Consider the following 14,076-nt stretch of genomic DNA (forward strand, 5'->3'; position numbering starts at 1 on the left):
TTCGAGTGGGGTTACAAGTCTTTAGCCCCAGGCCTGTTGGAACAGCCAGCTTTTAAGGGCTATGCGGAAGGTCTGGAGGGTGGTGAGGGTACGAATCTCCACGGGGAGTTCGTACCAGAGGGTCGGAGCAGCCACCGAGAAGGCTCTCCTCCGGGTAGTTGCCAGTCGACATTGGCTGGCTGATGGAATTCGGAGGAGGCCTAATCTATGCGATCTAGAGGAGGTAATTGGCAGTAGGTAATTGGCAGTAATTCACAAAACGAGCCTACTTTTTTTTAAAAAAAGGCATGAATAGCCTTGGGGGTGTGGCTTGCAGAGTGCTCCTGGAGGGGCAAAACAAGCAAAAAAATGGCCGTTCTTTGTGAAAACGGGCCTGTTTTTTGTCAAAAAAATTGCATGCACAGCCTTATGGAGGCTTATAGAGTGCTGCTGAGGGTTTTGTGGGGGCAAAAATGGTCTGTTTTTTGCTCATTTCTGCCCTCTGCAGCCCCAAGGAGCTCTCTGAAAGCCTTCATAAGGGTATGCATGGCTATTTTAGTGAAGGGGCGGGGCTTAGGGAGGCAAAAATGCTGTATTTGATGTATAAGACACACCCAGCCTCTTTTTTGAGGGAAAAAGGTGCGTTTTATACTCCAAAAATACGGCATTTGTATTTAACACATTATCTGAAGAAGAGGGTTCTCCATCATAATTTATCTCATGTCAAAATTCTTGAAACACAGCGTATTTCAGTATTTCAGTATCAGTATTCAGTAAATATAGTATATACAGCAATACTTAATATTTTTGGAAAGATGTTTATCCACGCTGTGCTTTAGGATTTTCTAAGTATGATAATATTTCTTTTCTAGCAACCTAGACAAGACCGCATATTCGCTAGGTTCATATATTGTGCAGAACAATATTGTAGTTTCTTTGGTTTTGATTCAAAATATGTTAATTCATCCATTGTGGTTTGTAAGCTACGGTTTATAGCTTAGTATATTATGTGAACTAAGCTAATTGGAGCTTATTCAATAAGCCATGGTTAAGACAATGGTGGCTTATCACACTGTATTAACTCATTTTATACTTGTTTGGGGAAACATATATAAAAACCTGTGAATTAGGCTGAGCTGAGAGATAACCCCAAAGTATCTTGTATATTTCTATGGCTGAGGATGGATTTGAACATCTCTCTGATCCAGTGGTGGGTTTCAAAAAAATTTGGAACCTCTTCTCTAGGTGTGGCCTGCTTTCCGGGTCCACTGGTGGAACCTCTTCTAAACGGTTCAGTAGATTTGATGAACCGGTTCTACCGAACCGGTGCGAACCAGTAGGAACCCACCTCTGCTCTGATCCTAGTTTAATACTTTAACTACTATAATATATTCTATACAATAAATAAACATATATGCATCTACTCAACTCCAAATTCTCTGTAAACATATAATGCTATTTGCTCCCTATTTTTTAAATGTGCAGTTGCATTATGTAAACATGGAAGCATGTTTACAGCAGAATGTCAGAAGGCAAGGCAGGTGACTGAATTACATATGCAGTGAATTACTTCTGGGGAATGTGTACTTCAAGTAATTAGCAGATGACTTTTCATATAGAAGTAGCTTATTCAAGGTGCTTGTCAAATGCAATGAAAGTCTCTTGCCAAAACATTTACCCCTATTTTATTTTGAGTGCCCATCTGTCTTTTAAAATTAAAATCTTTGGAAGTCTGGTGCATCATTTTATGGAACTGGAATGAAATAATCTTTTTAAGCACATTAAGACTGCAGTTCTGGGGAAACATAACTGGGAGTAAACTGTATCCAATGAACTGGATCTTAAGCCTGAGCATAAAGTTGTGCGAATGGGACAATGTTAGTCTGCTTTCAATCCATCCAATTCAAGGAAAAATTGTTCATACAGTCAGTAAGACTCTTAATAATGTTGGGTGAAAGTAGCCGAGCTTTAGCCCAGGTTAGCCCAGGTTGTCCTGCTATATAAATTCATTTATATATATTCTATTGGGGGCCCTGAACTCCATTCACAAACTTTGGAAATGGGGAAGAATTACCTTGGGCAGATTTGCAGGAAATCTTATAGTGGTCAAAAGGTGCCATTGGAGGTGCCCAACGGAGAGCCACAGATTCTGTAGTCACATTGACAATTGTCAAGTTCTTCGGTGGATCAATCCCTATATGAAACAAAGGGCAACAGTTAAAAATTCCAACATTCACATTCTAGTGGGAATATAGTGAGTAGCTTTGGGTAGCAATTATATAGTATATACATAATGCTGTATGCTGAATGCTGTCAAGCCCCCCAACTCCTTCACCATATCATCCCTTCTTTGAAAAGATATACCGGATGGATTGAAACTACCCGAGAGAGATTGGACCAATTCCAGGCTAAGGCAAAATAGGCTTTGATCTAGGGGACCCAAATTTTAGGGGAGGGCAAAATAAAAAAAACCCATAAAAATCCAAAGGCATTAGATGTACTTCATGAGCCAACACACACAAGGATGAAAATGTCCAATAAAAGAAAAAAATATCCAGGACTGAAAATCATAAGTATAAATCCCAAAAACTTATGAAAAAAAGAAACAAGAGGACATATTATTAACAAAGTCAGAAGATGAACCGAACCATATGAGGCACTGGAAAATGACTTTGCCTAGGGCACCAAAATGTCCAGAGCCACCACCCTATCTGCAAGTACCTGGAAGCTGATATAGAGAGTACAAGAGATGACCTTGATAGACACGTGCAAGAACTGTTATCCAGACAAAAGAGGCTGATTTAAAAAAAAAACACCGAGAAACCAAATAAAATTCAGAAATGCCTCAGGCATGGGCTTCCTTGATTCTCTGGAGTATAAGAAAGGGAATCATAACCAGACTTGCACAATTCTGAGCCAATCTCAATAAAAGGCAATCTTAGCCTTCCTGTGAAGTCGGATTCTCGATCTGGTCTATGAACCCTAAAACTCTGAATTGGATCTTGAAGCAAAGTAGCAGCAGCACAACAAGTGGAGCCCCAGTATTATATGATCTTATCTATACCTCCAGTTAGCAACTGGCCACTGCATTTTGGACCAATTTCAAGTCCTCTTCAAAGGCAGCCCATTTGTTGCAGTGGTTTAACTATGAGCTGATGAGGATGTGGTTACCGTAACCAGGGCCTCTTGGTTCTTAAAAAACTCCCAAACCCAAACCACCCATAACTGTCATACCAGCTAAAGATCAGCAGCGCTTGTGAGAACCTCCAACCACGGACATGCTAATGGAGAGGAGTGTGATTGAGAAGCAAGCCATTTCATTTTCATTTTTGAAAGCGCTCTGTTCCTATTAAAGCAACCAATTTTGGACAGGAGTGTGCTGTGTTTGTTGTGTCAAGGTAATTAAGGAGAAATTGGATCAATTTGCTTCCCAGAAGCCTGTCTCTTCTATTTCCACTCATACTTTCAAGGAAACAAAACAAAAAATACTAGTAAGTTTATCAACCAAACTTTAGTTGTGTGATACTATATATTGAAAATGGTTTTCTGTGATACCAGTTATTTCTATCAGTCTAGCCAAGTGGTATTTATAGCACTAGTAATGGAAATTTGTGAGAAAACATGAAATAGGGATCTGGTTGTCCTTGTCATTACATAAAATCCATGTTCTGTCTGCCTCAACTATTTTACTGCTCCTTACTCCAATCTGAAGTTATGGCCAGTTGTGTTGTAGCTACTTGTATTTGGATTTAAATATACAAGTTAAATTTAAACTTGGAGACCAAAATACAGCTGATAGTGAGAATGCAGGAAGGGTCCTTAGACATCAGAGAGCTACAGAGACTATTTTCTAAATTAAAATTTGGAAGCTCTCTTCATTCTTACTTCCTAAAGAATAATGTTGGAATCTGCAGGATACAGTCATACTGATTTCCCTGAGAGGAGCCCCCAACTCTTGCATTCTGCATTAGTTTCTGTTCCAGTCATTGCCCCTCATCAGAAAATGATAAATCCTGAACTAGACTTACACCAAGATTGAGCTGGCAGGTGTTTTTGTGATATGTATTGGCTGCAGGGTCCTGTATGGCTTACCAGAATTGTTAATAATATAAATGTATTTCTTGGAACAGACTATTAGCTCTCCAAAAGTTTAGGAATTACAGTACTAAGATAAATAAATTGAGATGGAACATTGATTTTTGGTTAATTCATGCCCCACTTAATAGATCTAAAATTTGGTTTACATCATGTTATAATTTTCATAACAATCTTCATGGCCTCACATAGCATTCTTAGACTAGAAATAACCTGTATTATTCTTCTATTATACTGAAACACTCTATGTTTCAAACATGATTTAAAGAGATGTTTTGGAATATAATGAAAGCAAACAGTTCTTTAAAGCAGTCACATCCCCCCCTCCCATTTTGGGGCATTATTGAAAACAGATGGGGCTATTTAAAAGAGCTGAAATAGTAAAGCACATGTATCCTAATGTGGCTTCTTCAAGCAGTATTGAGGACTAAGCATACCCTTTATTTATGTTTCAGATATTTCAGAAAACCGGACAGCTTATATTAAGTAGGCAATGTAAGCTAGTCTACCTTGAGCTAAATGTGATTTTTAATATCCCAAAAGAGTTTAGTTTAAATCAAAGAGCATTCTCTCCTTTCAAAGGTTGCCTTTAATATGTACTTATATATTTATTAGATTTATAAAGCTGCCCGATTCAAACAAGGTGACTTGGGCAACATAAAAAGAAAAACAAACAATAAATCAGGGCTTCCACTCCCAAAATGAAGCTATAAAGCAAACAAAATATAAATATAAAATACAAAATATGAGGTGGCAGCCCAGCACAATAATAAAAACATCCAAAAGGGGACTCCACTCAATTGGTCCCAAACAACTGGTGGAAAAGTTAGATCTTGACAGTTTTCCTGAAGGTGACAGTAATTTTGGTGGCGATTGTGTATATGTGTGTGGTTTATGTGTCTGGGTAGAGATATACTTACAAGGGCAACTACTCAAAAGGCCTTCTTCCTAAAGGGCCTTGTAATCAACTCTCTTGTAGAAGAGATTAAAAAAAGCAGCCATCACACCAGAAGAGAGAACCCTCTGCTCTTTTACCTGTTGTGACTGAACCAACTATTGGCTCAGAGCTGACAAGGCCATGTACAGCCACCAGGGACATGATATATTCTGTGGATGGTTGTAGACCTGACAAAGCAGCATGCCTCTTTGTAGGGTCCAGTGTCACTTCCTTGGTGTCCTTCTTATCTTTGGGGCTGTAGGTCAGTATCAGCCTATCTGCTGGAGGTGAGGGGTCATTCCAAGTGATGTTCACGCTGGAGGAAGTTACATGAGAAAAGTGAAGTTGTGTGATTGGTCGGAATCCTAAAAACAAGAGCAGAGAACAGACCTGTAATTGTGAAAATGGCAGGCTGGAGTTTATTCAGCCCCAGGATGTTGAAATGTGAAATGATAAATTTGAGGTGTGCTCATCAAATAATCAGAGGTAGTTTTCATTAACATAGACATAAGGTAGGGCTAAAACAATAGCAATAGCAATAGCAGTTAGACTTATATACCGCTTCATAGGGCTTTCAGCCCTCTCTAAGCGGTTTACAGAGTCAGCATATTGCCCCCCAAAATCCGGGTCCTCATTTTACCAACCTCGGAAGGATGGAAGGCTGAGTCAACCCTGAGCCGGTGAGATTTGAACAGCCGAACTGCAGAACTGCAGTCAGCTGAAGTAGCCTGCAGTGCTGCATTTAACCACTGCGCCACCTCGGCTCTCTAAAACCTCAAGGCTATAAGCATACCATAAAACCTTGAGTGTGTGTCTGTGAAATTTTGCATAATTTACCCTTATACATTTAGGATAATTCATTAATTAACTTAAAATAGGATCAAATGTGCCTCTCAGCTGAGAAAGGTTACTGTTACGGTGAAGATTTGGGGAATTTGTCTTTGGAATGGATCTCATGAGCACTCTTGAATTTCAGCTCTCTGTTTTGAGAAATGAAAACCTGTTCTGGAATCAATAATTCTATACACAAGGGTTCATCAAGGTGGGCTGGAATTCCTGACGAACAGGGAGGTGGGAAAATAAGTGTATGTGTGTGTTTGTGTGTAAACATGCACATGGCCATTCAGATGCCCAGGTCATGAGAGAAATCTTCTAAATATTAGAGGGCAAAGCACCGTTACCGACCAAATGTGACATGGAATAGCAATAGCAGTAGACTTATATACCGCTTCATAGGCCTTTCAGGCCTCTCTAAGCGGTTTACAGAGAGTCAGCATATTGCCCCCAATAATCTGGGTCCTCATTTTACCCACCTCGGAAGGATGGAAGGCTGAGTCAACCCTGAGCCGGTGAGATTTGAACCACTGAACTGCTGATCTAGCAGTAGCCTGCAGTGCTGCATTTAACCACTGCGCCACCTTGCGCATAGACAGTCATAAAATAGCCATGCAAGATCTTTGAGTACCTGATTAATGATTAATGTAATCTGATAGTTCTTTAGTACCTGTGAAGGCATCCACTGTGCTTTCCAAGCTTTGCTGACGGCCCCTTTCAGCAATGACCGAGATAGTGTATTCAGTCCCAGGTTCTAAGTCTGTGAGTGTAAGCGCAGATTTATCTTTAGAGACTGTAACCTCTGATGCCATTCCTGAAGCTTGCATGAAGATGACCCGATAATGATCGATGGGACCCTTGACTTTGGTCCAGGACACAGAGATGGATGTTTCTGTGGAAGCTGTCACAATCAGGTCATGAGGGCTGTCCAACTCTACGGCAGCAGCAGGATATGTAAAAAGACAGAAAGTAACAAGGGCATGAAATGCATTAACCTGCAGGATAAGAACTAGCTTAAATTTTGAGATTTATGCTGAATTTTATTGTGTTTTCATGTCTGTTACATTTATCTAAATGTTAATTTAAACCGCTCTGAGCTATTTGAAGAACACAGCTGGAATGTGAAATGATAAATGGTCAAATACATAGACTCTAGAACAACAGATTACACTAAAACGTTTGTCATGAAGATATTTCATAAGAACATTCCCCCTGAAAATTCTATTTAAATTTGAATTTGTCTTGAGAAGTAGGATAGGTATGTCGGTCTCTATGCATTTTGTACACAGAAAACACAGTTGAGACCCTCCATAGTAGCCATTAGCTGTCACTCAATGTTGTTGGTTGCAAAGTCATGTCTGACCCATCGCGACCCCATGGACAATGCTCTTCAAGGCCTTCATGTCCTCTACCATCCTCTGGAGTCCATTCAAGCTCACAACTACTCCATCCAGCCACCTCATTCTCTGTCATCCCCTCCTTCAATCTTCCCCACCATTAGGCTCTTCTCAAGTGTGTCCATTCAATTCTCCTGGCTTGAAAAGATCAACAGCTACACCACTTTCCTACTTGGTCCTCAGCAATTTGTGACCACAACCAGTGACATTTTTCCCTCGCAGCTATAAATAATAAAATATTAAATTAGGTTTAGGTTTAGGTTTAGGTTTCGTTTTATTTATATGCCGCCCTATTCCCAGCGGGACTCAGGGCGGCGCACAAACCCAAGGAGGGAAAGCGGAACACAAAAAACTACAAATACAGGCATTTAAAAACAACCAACAGCCACACAGATCGAGGCGGGAAGGGAACTCATCAACCCCAGGCCTGCCGACACAGCCAGGTCTTAACAGCTTTTCGGAAGGCCTGGAGAGAGGTGAAGGTCCAAATATCTGCGGGGAGGGCTGGAGCTGCCACAGAGAAGGCCCTCCCCTGGGTAGTAGCCAGATGACATTGGCTAGTAGACGGAACCCGGAGGAAGCCAGCCCTGTGTGATCTAATGGGTCTTTGGGAGGTAGACAAGTTGCTATCAGTCAACTGTCCTTTAATTGTCTCTCAGATCTATTATAAAGGGTGAGTTTGCACAAAATACTAGAAGAAAACCACATACACACTGCAACTAAAAAGTGCTTTTCTTCCATTTTTGAGAAGAAAAAGATCCCACATTTGATGGCGAGCATGTTGCTCTTCTTACAGAATGCAGTGATGGACACTTTCAGGTCAGTGATAGCTTCCTGGCTGACCTTTCCCCTCCCATCTAGCATTACCTCCTGGTAGCTAAACAAATCTCTTAACAATTGTCCTGAACATATAATGTGGTTGGGATGAATGTATTCTTTTCCTATCTCTCTGACAAATGGGGAGGGATAATTGCCAATGGCTCTTGTAGTGCTTTGTTACAAATGCCCATTTCTCCTTTGTTCTGCTTTATCCTGCCACATTTCTCACCTTTAAAATCACTTCCCTTCATGGGAATGGGACAGTTTGTCCTTTTTATTCAATGGGATTGGAGGGTCCGGGGCAATCCCAATCCGTGGCATGACAAAACTGCGCTCCACTAAAGCGCACCCGATTAAACCGCGTCGCTGACATCATCAGCAGGGCGACAACAGCGACCACGGAGAAAAAAGGGCGCTTTAAATAGCGCTTTGAAAGCAAGCCGATTCAAGTTAAGGTAAGGGTTAGGTTTAGGGTTAGGTTTAGGGTTAGGTTAAGGGTTAGGGTTAGGTTTAGGGTTAGGTTAAGGGTTAGGGTTAGGTTTAGCGTTAGGTTAAGGGTTAGGGTTAGGTTTAGTGTTAGGTTAAGGGTTAGGTTTAGGGTTAGGTTAAGGGTTAGGTTTAGGGTTAGGTTTAGGATTAGGTTTAGGGGGGTTAGGTTTAGGTTTAGGGGTTAATTTTAGCTTTAGCGTTTACAGCGTGCTTTTTTCGTCGCGCTGTGATGACGTAAGCTACGCGGTTTCGTCGAGCGCGCTTTAGTCGAACGCGATTTTGTGGTGGAACCATCCCAATCGCCCACCACAAATATCCTATACACTGTAGTGAAAAAGGGAGATGAAAGATGGAAACATCTGCCAGTGAAGAAAGATGGAGCCTTGCCAGTGAAGAAGGGAAGGAGCTGGTGCAGCTTGGCTCTTGTGTCAAAGTCCTACTTCCCTTCGACATATGCCTTCCTTGTTGAAAGCTTTCCATGGATAAAGAGACTGACAGTTGCTGTTAGTGGGTGGTAGGCTTTAATTCTATGGCTCCAGCCTCCACTGTACTATATAAGAGCCCTCATGCATTGAACCCTTTCAGGTAGATGGGAAGGAGAAATCTTGCAAAGGGCTAGTTGAAGCCCATGCAACAGATTTCTAACTCTGAAGACTTTTCCTCCATGTAGGTCTACCTGGGAAATTGTCTGCCAAAATAACAGGGAATATAAAACGCCTTGGACCAGCTACAGCCCATCTCAGGAGCAGGCTGCCTATGAGATTATGGCTGTGTTCTGAGGACATGTCCTCCATAAACATAAGCGAGATGCCTTTGAGTTGCAAAGACTGTTATGCAACGCCAATGAAAACTTCATTGACCTTGTTTGTTTTTCAAAACAATTTATAGGATCTTATAGTGGGTTATAGCCAGAGGTGGGTTCTTACTGGTTCGCACCAGTTCGGTAGAACCGGTTCGTCAAATCTACTGAACCGGTTAGAAGAGGTTCCACCAGTGGACCCGGAAAGCAGGCCACACCTACAGAAGAGGTTCCAAAATTTTTTGAAACCCACCACTGGTTATAGCCATAAATAAAATAAATCAATGAAACCTATCGTTATTGTTGTGTATGGCATTGTCACATTAGCCAGGAGACCACAATGCTATTGCAGAGTAATAGTTGGGCTACCAATTTACCAGTTCTGTTGTAGGATATGCTCATGCACTTCCCAAGGTTGGAGGATGGGCTGGCTTTGCACCCAAAAGAAAGATGAACGGTTCTTCCTGCGGCATCATCCTAGGCCTCCCTCTCTTCCCCAGAGCCTTTCATAAATAGGCACTGCAACAGCAGAAATCTGACTGCCTGCATGGAACACAAGCTTGTCTCCCCATCAGAATGGTACCTATTTATTTACTCATGTAGAACATGCTTTTGAACTATTAGGTAGACAGAACCTGATGCGAGTGACTGGAGCTCACCCTGCCTCACAGTGCTAGAACTCAAACGGCTGGCACAGAGACCATCTCCAGCATCATTAACACATTGCGCCACCGCACCTCCATAAAACCAATGATAGAATGACAGGTATCCCTTCAAGTCAGTCTTGACTCTTGGACAAATAAGTGCAATTTCCTTGACAACATTTTTGGGAATGGTTTGCCACTGCTTCTTCCTAGGGTAGAGAGGCACCCAAAGTCATCCATCTGGCTTCATGTTTAAGGCTGGACTAGAACACAGTTTCCCAGTTTCTAGCCTAGTGTCTTATCATTGCTCCAACCTGGCTCTTAGGAAAAATATATTAATTTAAAACACAATAATTATGCATGGGACACTGACAGGGAGGCACTTAGGGGGCCAAAAGACAGGTTGTGAATATTAAATCTAAATAAAAAAGGGGAATACTAATGTTTCACTTGATGCCAAAATGCAAGTAACACCATTGCCATTTCACCCTAAAAGTGACACTGCCATTCAGTTGGGAGGAGGGGGGCAGTGCCTGTGACAACTGATATTTTACATCTGGTTTCCTGGCGCCAAAGTGCCTTGAGATCCTCTCACCTTTGGGGGGAATGTTTATGATGGCCATGTGGGACGTTTCACTTTAATGTCTAACGGAAGATAGCCATGGGAATGTATGCATATTCAGCTCTCGGGGCAGTTGATAAAGGAAACATCTTCACACTTGTGTATTGACAAAAATCTGCATGCTAACTAATGGGAGGGGTCTCTACTGCTTTAATTCTACTTGCATTGCCTAAGTGGATTCAGATCAGGGGTGGGTTTCAACCGGTTCGCGGTGGTCCCCGCGAACCGGTTGGTCGGTGAACCCGGAAGTAAGTAACTTCCGGGAACGGCGAAGGGCCCACCCACCCACCCGCGTTCCTTACCCGGTTTTGATGAGTTCTGCGCTTCCACACATGCACAGGACGCATACAGCGCCTGCGCGACCCTCCAGGAGCAGCTGGAGCATCGCACAGACGCTAGTACGCATGCGTGTGCTGCGTGCGTGCACGAGGACGCTGCCGGCCCCGTTCCAACCGAACCGGTTGGAACTGGGCGAGAAACCCACCCCTGATTCAGATGTTGCTTTGAATTTAATGGTTTCCATTCTTCTTAACAAAAGGTTCCTTTTGAAATACTCTGTTTTAAGAGTCTTCACTATCTTAAGTTAGGAGAGGAACCCTTACAGAGCATTTGCAAAATTAGGGGAACAGAGAAAGTCCTTTGAATTCTAGCTGAAAATGATTTCCTCAATGCAGGCTTGAGGTTCAAATGGTGTGACCTGAGTTTTTCTGCCTCATTGGTTAATCAATCAATTTCCCTTCTCCCTAATCTGAAACTGCATTCTTAAAAGCACAGGTCCCTAAAATACAGATTGGCAACTGTAATGATACAAGCATGCAAAGCAGTCAGCCAAACCTAGTATGGAAAAGAGGTAGAGTAACACTGATAGAGCAGTTTGATCTAAAAATCAATATTTTGAGTTTCTAAGGCAGACTTTGATATTTGCCACACTAATCACTATATAAATATCAAATAAAGGCAAAAGCTGTTTGCATTGAATTTCCAGCTGTAAATACTTTCCCCATGTGTAAAATGTCAGCTTGCTTTTGGGTGTATAAAAATAGAACATCTTTAACTCTATTCTTCCCATCATACACAGAAACCGAGGCTAAATCAGAACTCTTCCCACATCTGCAGCATTTTATTTAAGAGCCAAGGTGGCGCAGTGGTTAAATGCAGCACTGCAGGCTACTGCTAGATCAGCAGGTCAGCGGTTCAAATCTCACCGGCTCAGGGTTGACTCAGCCTTCCATCCTTCCGAGGTGGGTAAAATGAGGACCCAGATTGTTGGGGGCAATATGCTGACTCTCTGTAAACCGCTTAGAGAGGCCTGAAAGGCCTATGAAGCGGTATATAAGTCTACTGCTACTGCTATTTATTATGTACATCTGCCATTAATTCAAAGAGATAAAGCGTTTTTAAAAAGCATAAATATGAATGACAGAAGCTTTGCTGTTATATATTATTTACCTCCCAACGGCCAACACGATCGCACAGGTTGGGCCTCCTCCGGGTGTCGTCGACCGGACAATGCCGGCTGGCGACCCCCCCCCGGGGCAGGGCCTTCTCTGTAGCTGCTCCGGCCCTGTGGAACGATCTACCCATAGAGATCCGGACCCTTACCACTCTCCCGGCCTTCCGTAAAGCCACCAAGACCTGGCTGTTCTGGCAGGTCTGGGGCTGTTGATTAATATCCAGCCCCACTTAGACGGAATGCATGATGTGGAATTTTAATAATTGTATCTTTTTAGTCTTAATTTTTAATATGTTTCTTTTTACCTTGCCTGTAAGCCGCCCAGAGTCCCAGGGGAGTGGGCGGCATACAAATCTTATTAAACTAAACTAAACTAAACTAAACTAAACTAAACTAAACTAAACTAAACTAAACTAAACTAAACTAAACTAAACTAAACTAAACTATTCCTCTTTAAACCCTTCAACGTCTTCTTCCCATTTGTATTAATGCTTATATATTTTATTTTTGCTTAGTTTTGCTTATTTTTGCTTATGAGAAGAATCTGGGAGAATGCATGTTACTATTTTCGCACATTCAAAAGTACACACGACTCAACGTGGGAGATAAAAAGTTGCAAACATTTGGTTCTGTGTTAAAGGCAATGTTTTGTTTGCTGAATTGATTATGTGTAATCAGCCATGCTATTTTCTTGGAGCTTAATGGATATTGTTTGATGCTGCCTTTTTTCTAGCATATTTTCTCCCAGTTGCCTAATCCAGTGTTTCTCAACCTTGGCAACTTGAAGATGTCCGGACTTCAACTCCCAGAATTCCCCAGCCAGCGAATGCTGGCTGGGGAATTCTGGGAGTTGAAGTCTGGACATCTTCAAGTTGCCAAGGTTGAGAAACACTGGCCTAATCTATGGTCCTGCTTCATAAACAGCTCTTGGCCAGCAATTACATCATCACTGCACTGTAGACTGAAGGCATCTAAACATGGCTGCTATATGATGGATTATGCAAAATGTTCTCAAAAAAAAGGGGGGGGGGTAAAGTTTACCCCCCACCTATTTTTTGTTATGTATAATTACTGAGTGTAGAGATTAACTTGACTTTGCACTTGATAACTGCAGCTAGATTGTTGGTGGCGCAATACTGGAAGAAGGAAGATTTGTTTACTATCTAGGAATGGACATTGAAAATCACAAACTTAGCAGAGATGGCTAAATATTTGCATATCTCAAGGATAATTCAAACGAGAGATATAAACGAGACTGGGAAAAATGGATTGACAATATTCAAAATAAATATGGGTCTAGGAAATTTCAGATAGCTTATGATTAAGATCAGAAATGATACAAATTGTTTATAGTTAGCCTAGCAAGGAGGAGCTAAGCTCAATTCAAAGATGTTATTAACTTTCTACGTTTTCTTTAAGTATATCTTAAACTGTTTTTGTTAAAGATTTATACCTTGTATTGGTTCTGGGAAGTCAGGGTGGGGGAAGGTTGAGGGGATTGGGGGGGGGAGGGGGGGAGGGAGTGGAGTTTACTAAGTTGGAGGAGGGATGTTGGATGATTGTACATGTATACTGCTATTTTTTTCTTTTTTATGTATATTGAAATGGAATTATAAATACCATCAACACAAAAGGGAGTTTGCTCAGAAGCTGAAATACACAGTAGAAAATGATGGAGGGAAGACAGGATGTAGAAGAGTGGGAAGCAGAGGAGAGAAGAAAGATAGGAAGAGAGGGATAGCAAAGAGGGTGAAGGGGGAAGATGAGGTGTATAAGGAGGAGTGGTAAGGGTAGAGAGGAGAAGGAGAAAGGAAGGGGAAGTAGAGTAGAAAATGATGGAGGGAAGACAGAATGTAGAAGAGTGGGAAGCAGAGGAGAGAAGAAAGATAGGAAGAGAGGGATAGGAGAGAGGGTGAAGGGGAAGATGAGGTGTATAAGGAGGAGTGGTAAGGGGAGAGAGGAGAAGGAGAAAGGAAGGGGAAGTAGAATAGAAAATGATGGAGGGAAG

At 41.8% G+C, this 14,076-nt stretch overlaps 1 protein-coding gene across 1 annotated transcript in view; it reads right to left on the reverse strand.

Moving 5' to 3' along the window:
• The window catches only part of TNR (tenascin R), a 585,927-nt gene that overhangs the window by 38,969 nt on the left and 532,882 nt on the right, over positions 1-14,076 (reverse strand). Inside the window, exons 11-13 of the mRNA XM_087726783.1 lie at positions 6,516-6,779; positions 5,110-5,376; positions 2,054-2,173 (exon numbers count right to left, since the gene is read on the reverse strand). Of these exons, the coding sequence (XP_087582909.1) occupies positions 2,054-2,173; positions 5,110-5,376; positions 6,516-6,779 (651 nt within the window). The remainder of the gene's footprint in view (positions 1-2,053; positions 2,174-5,109; positions 5,377-6,515; positions 6,780-14,076) is intronic.

Source organism: Thamnophis sirtalis, unplaced genomic scaffold (genome assembly GCF_051295495.1).
Source record: "Thamnophis sirtalis isolate CommonGarterSnake01/CBP01778 unplaced genomic scaffold, rThaSir2_p1.2 scaffold_12, whole genome shotgun sequence".
Taxonomy (NCBI): domain Eukaryota; kingdom Metazoa; phylum Chordata; class Lepidosauria; order Squamata; family Natricidae; genus Thamnophis; species Thamnophis sirtalis.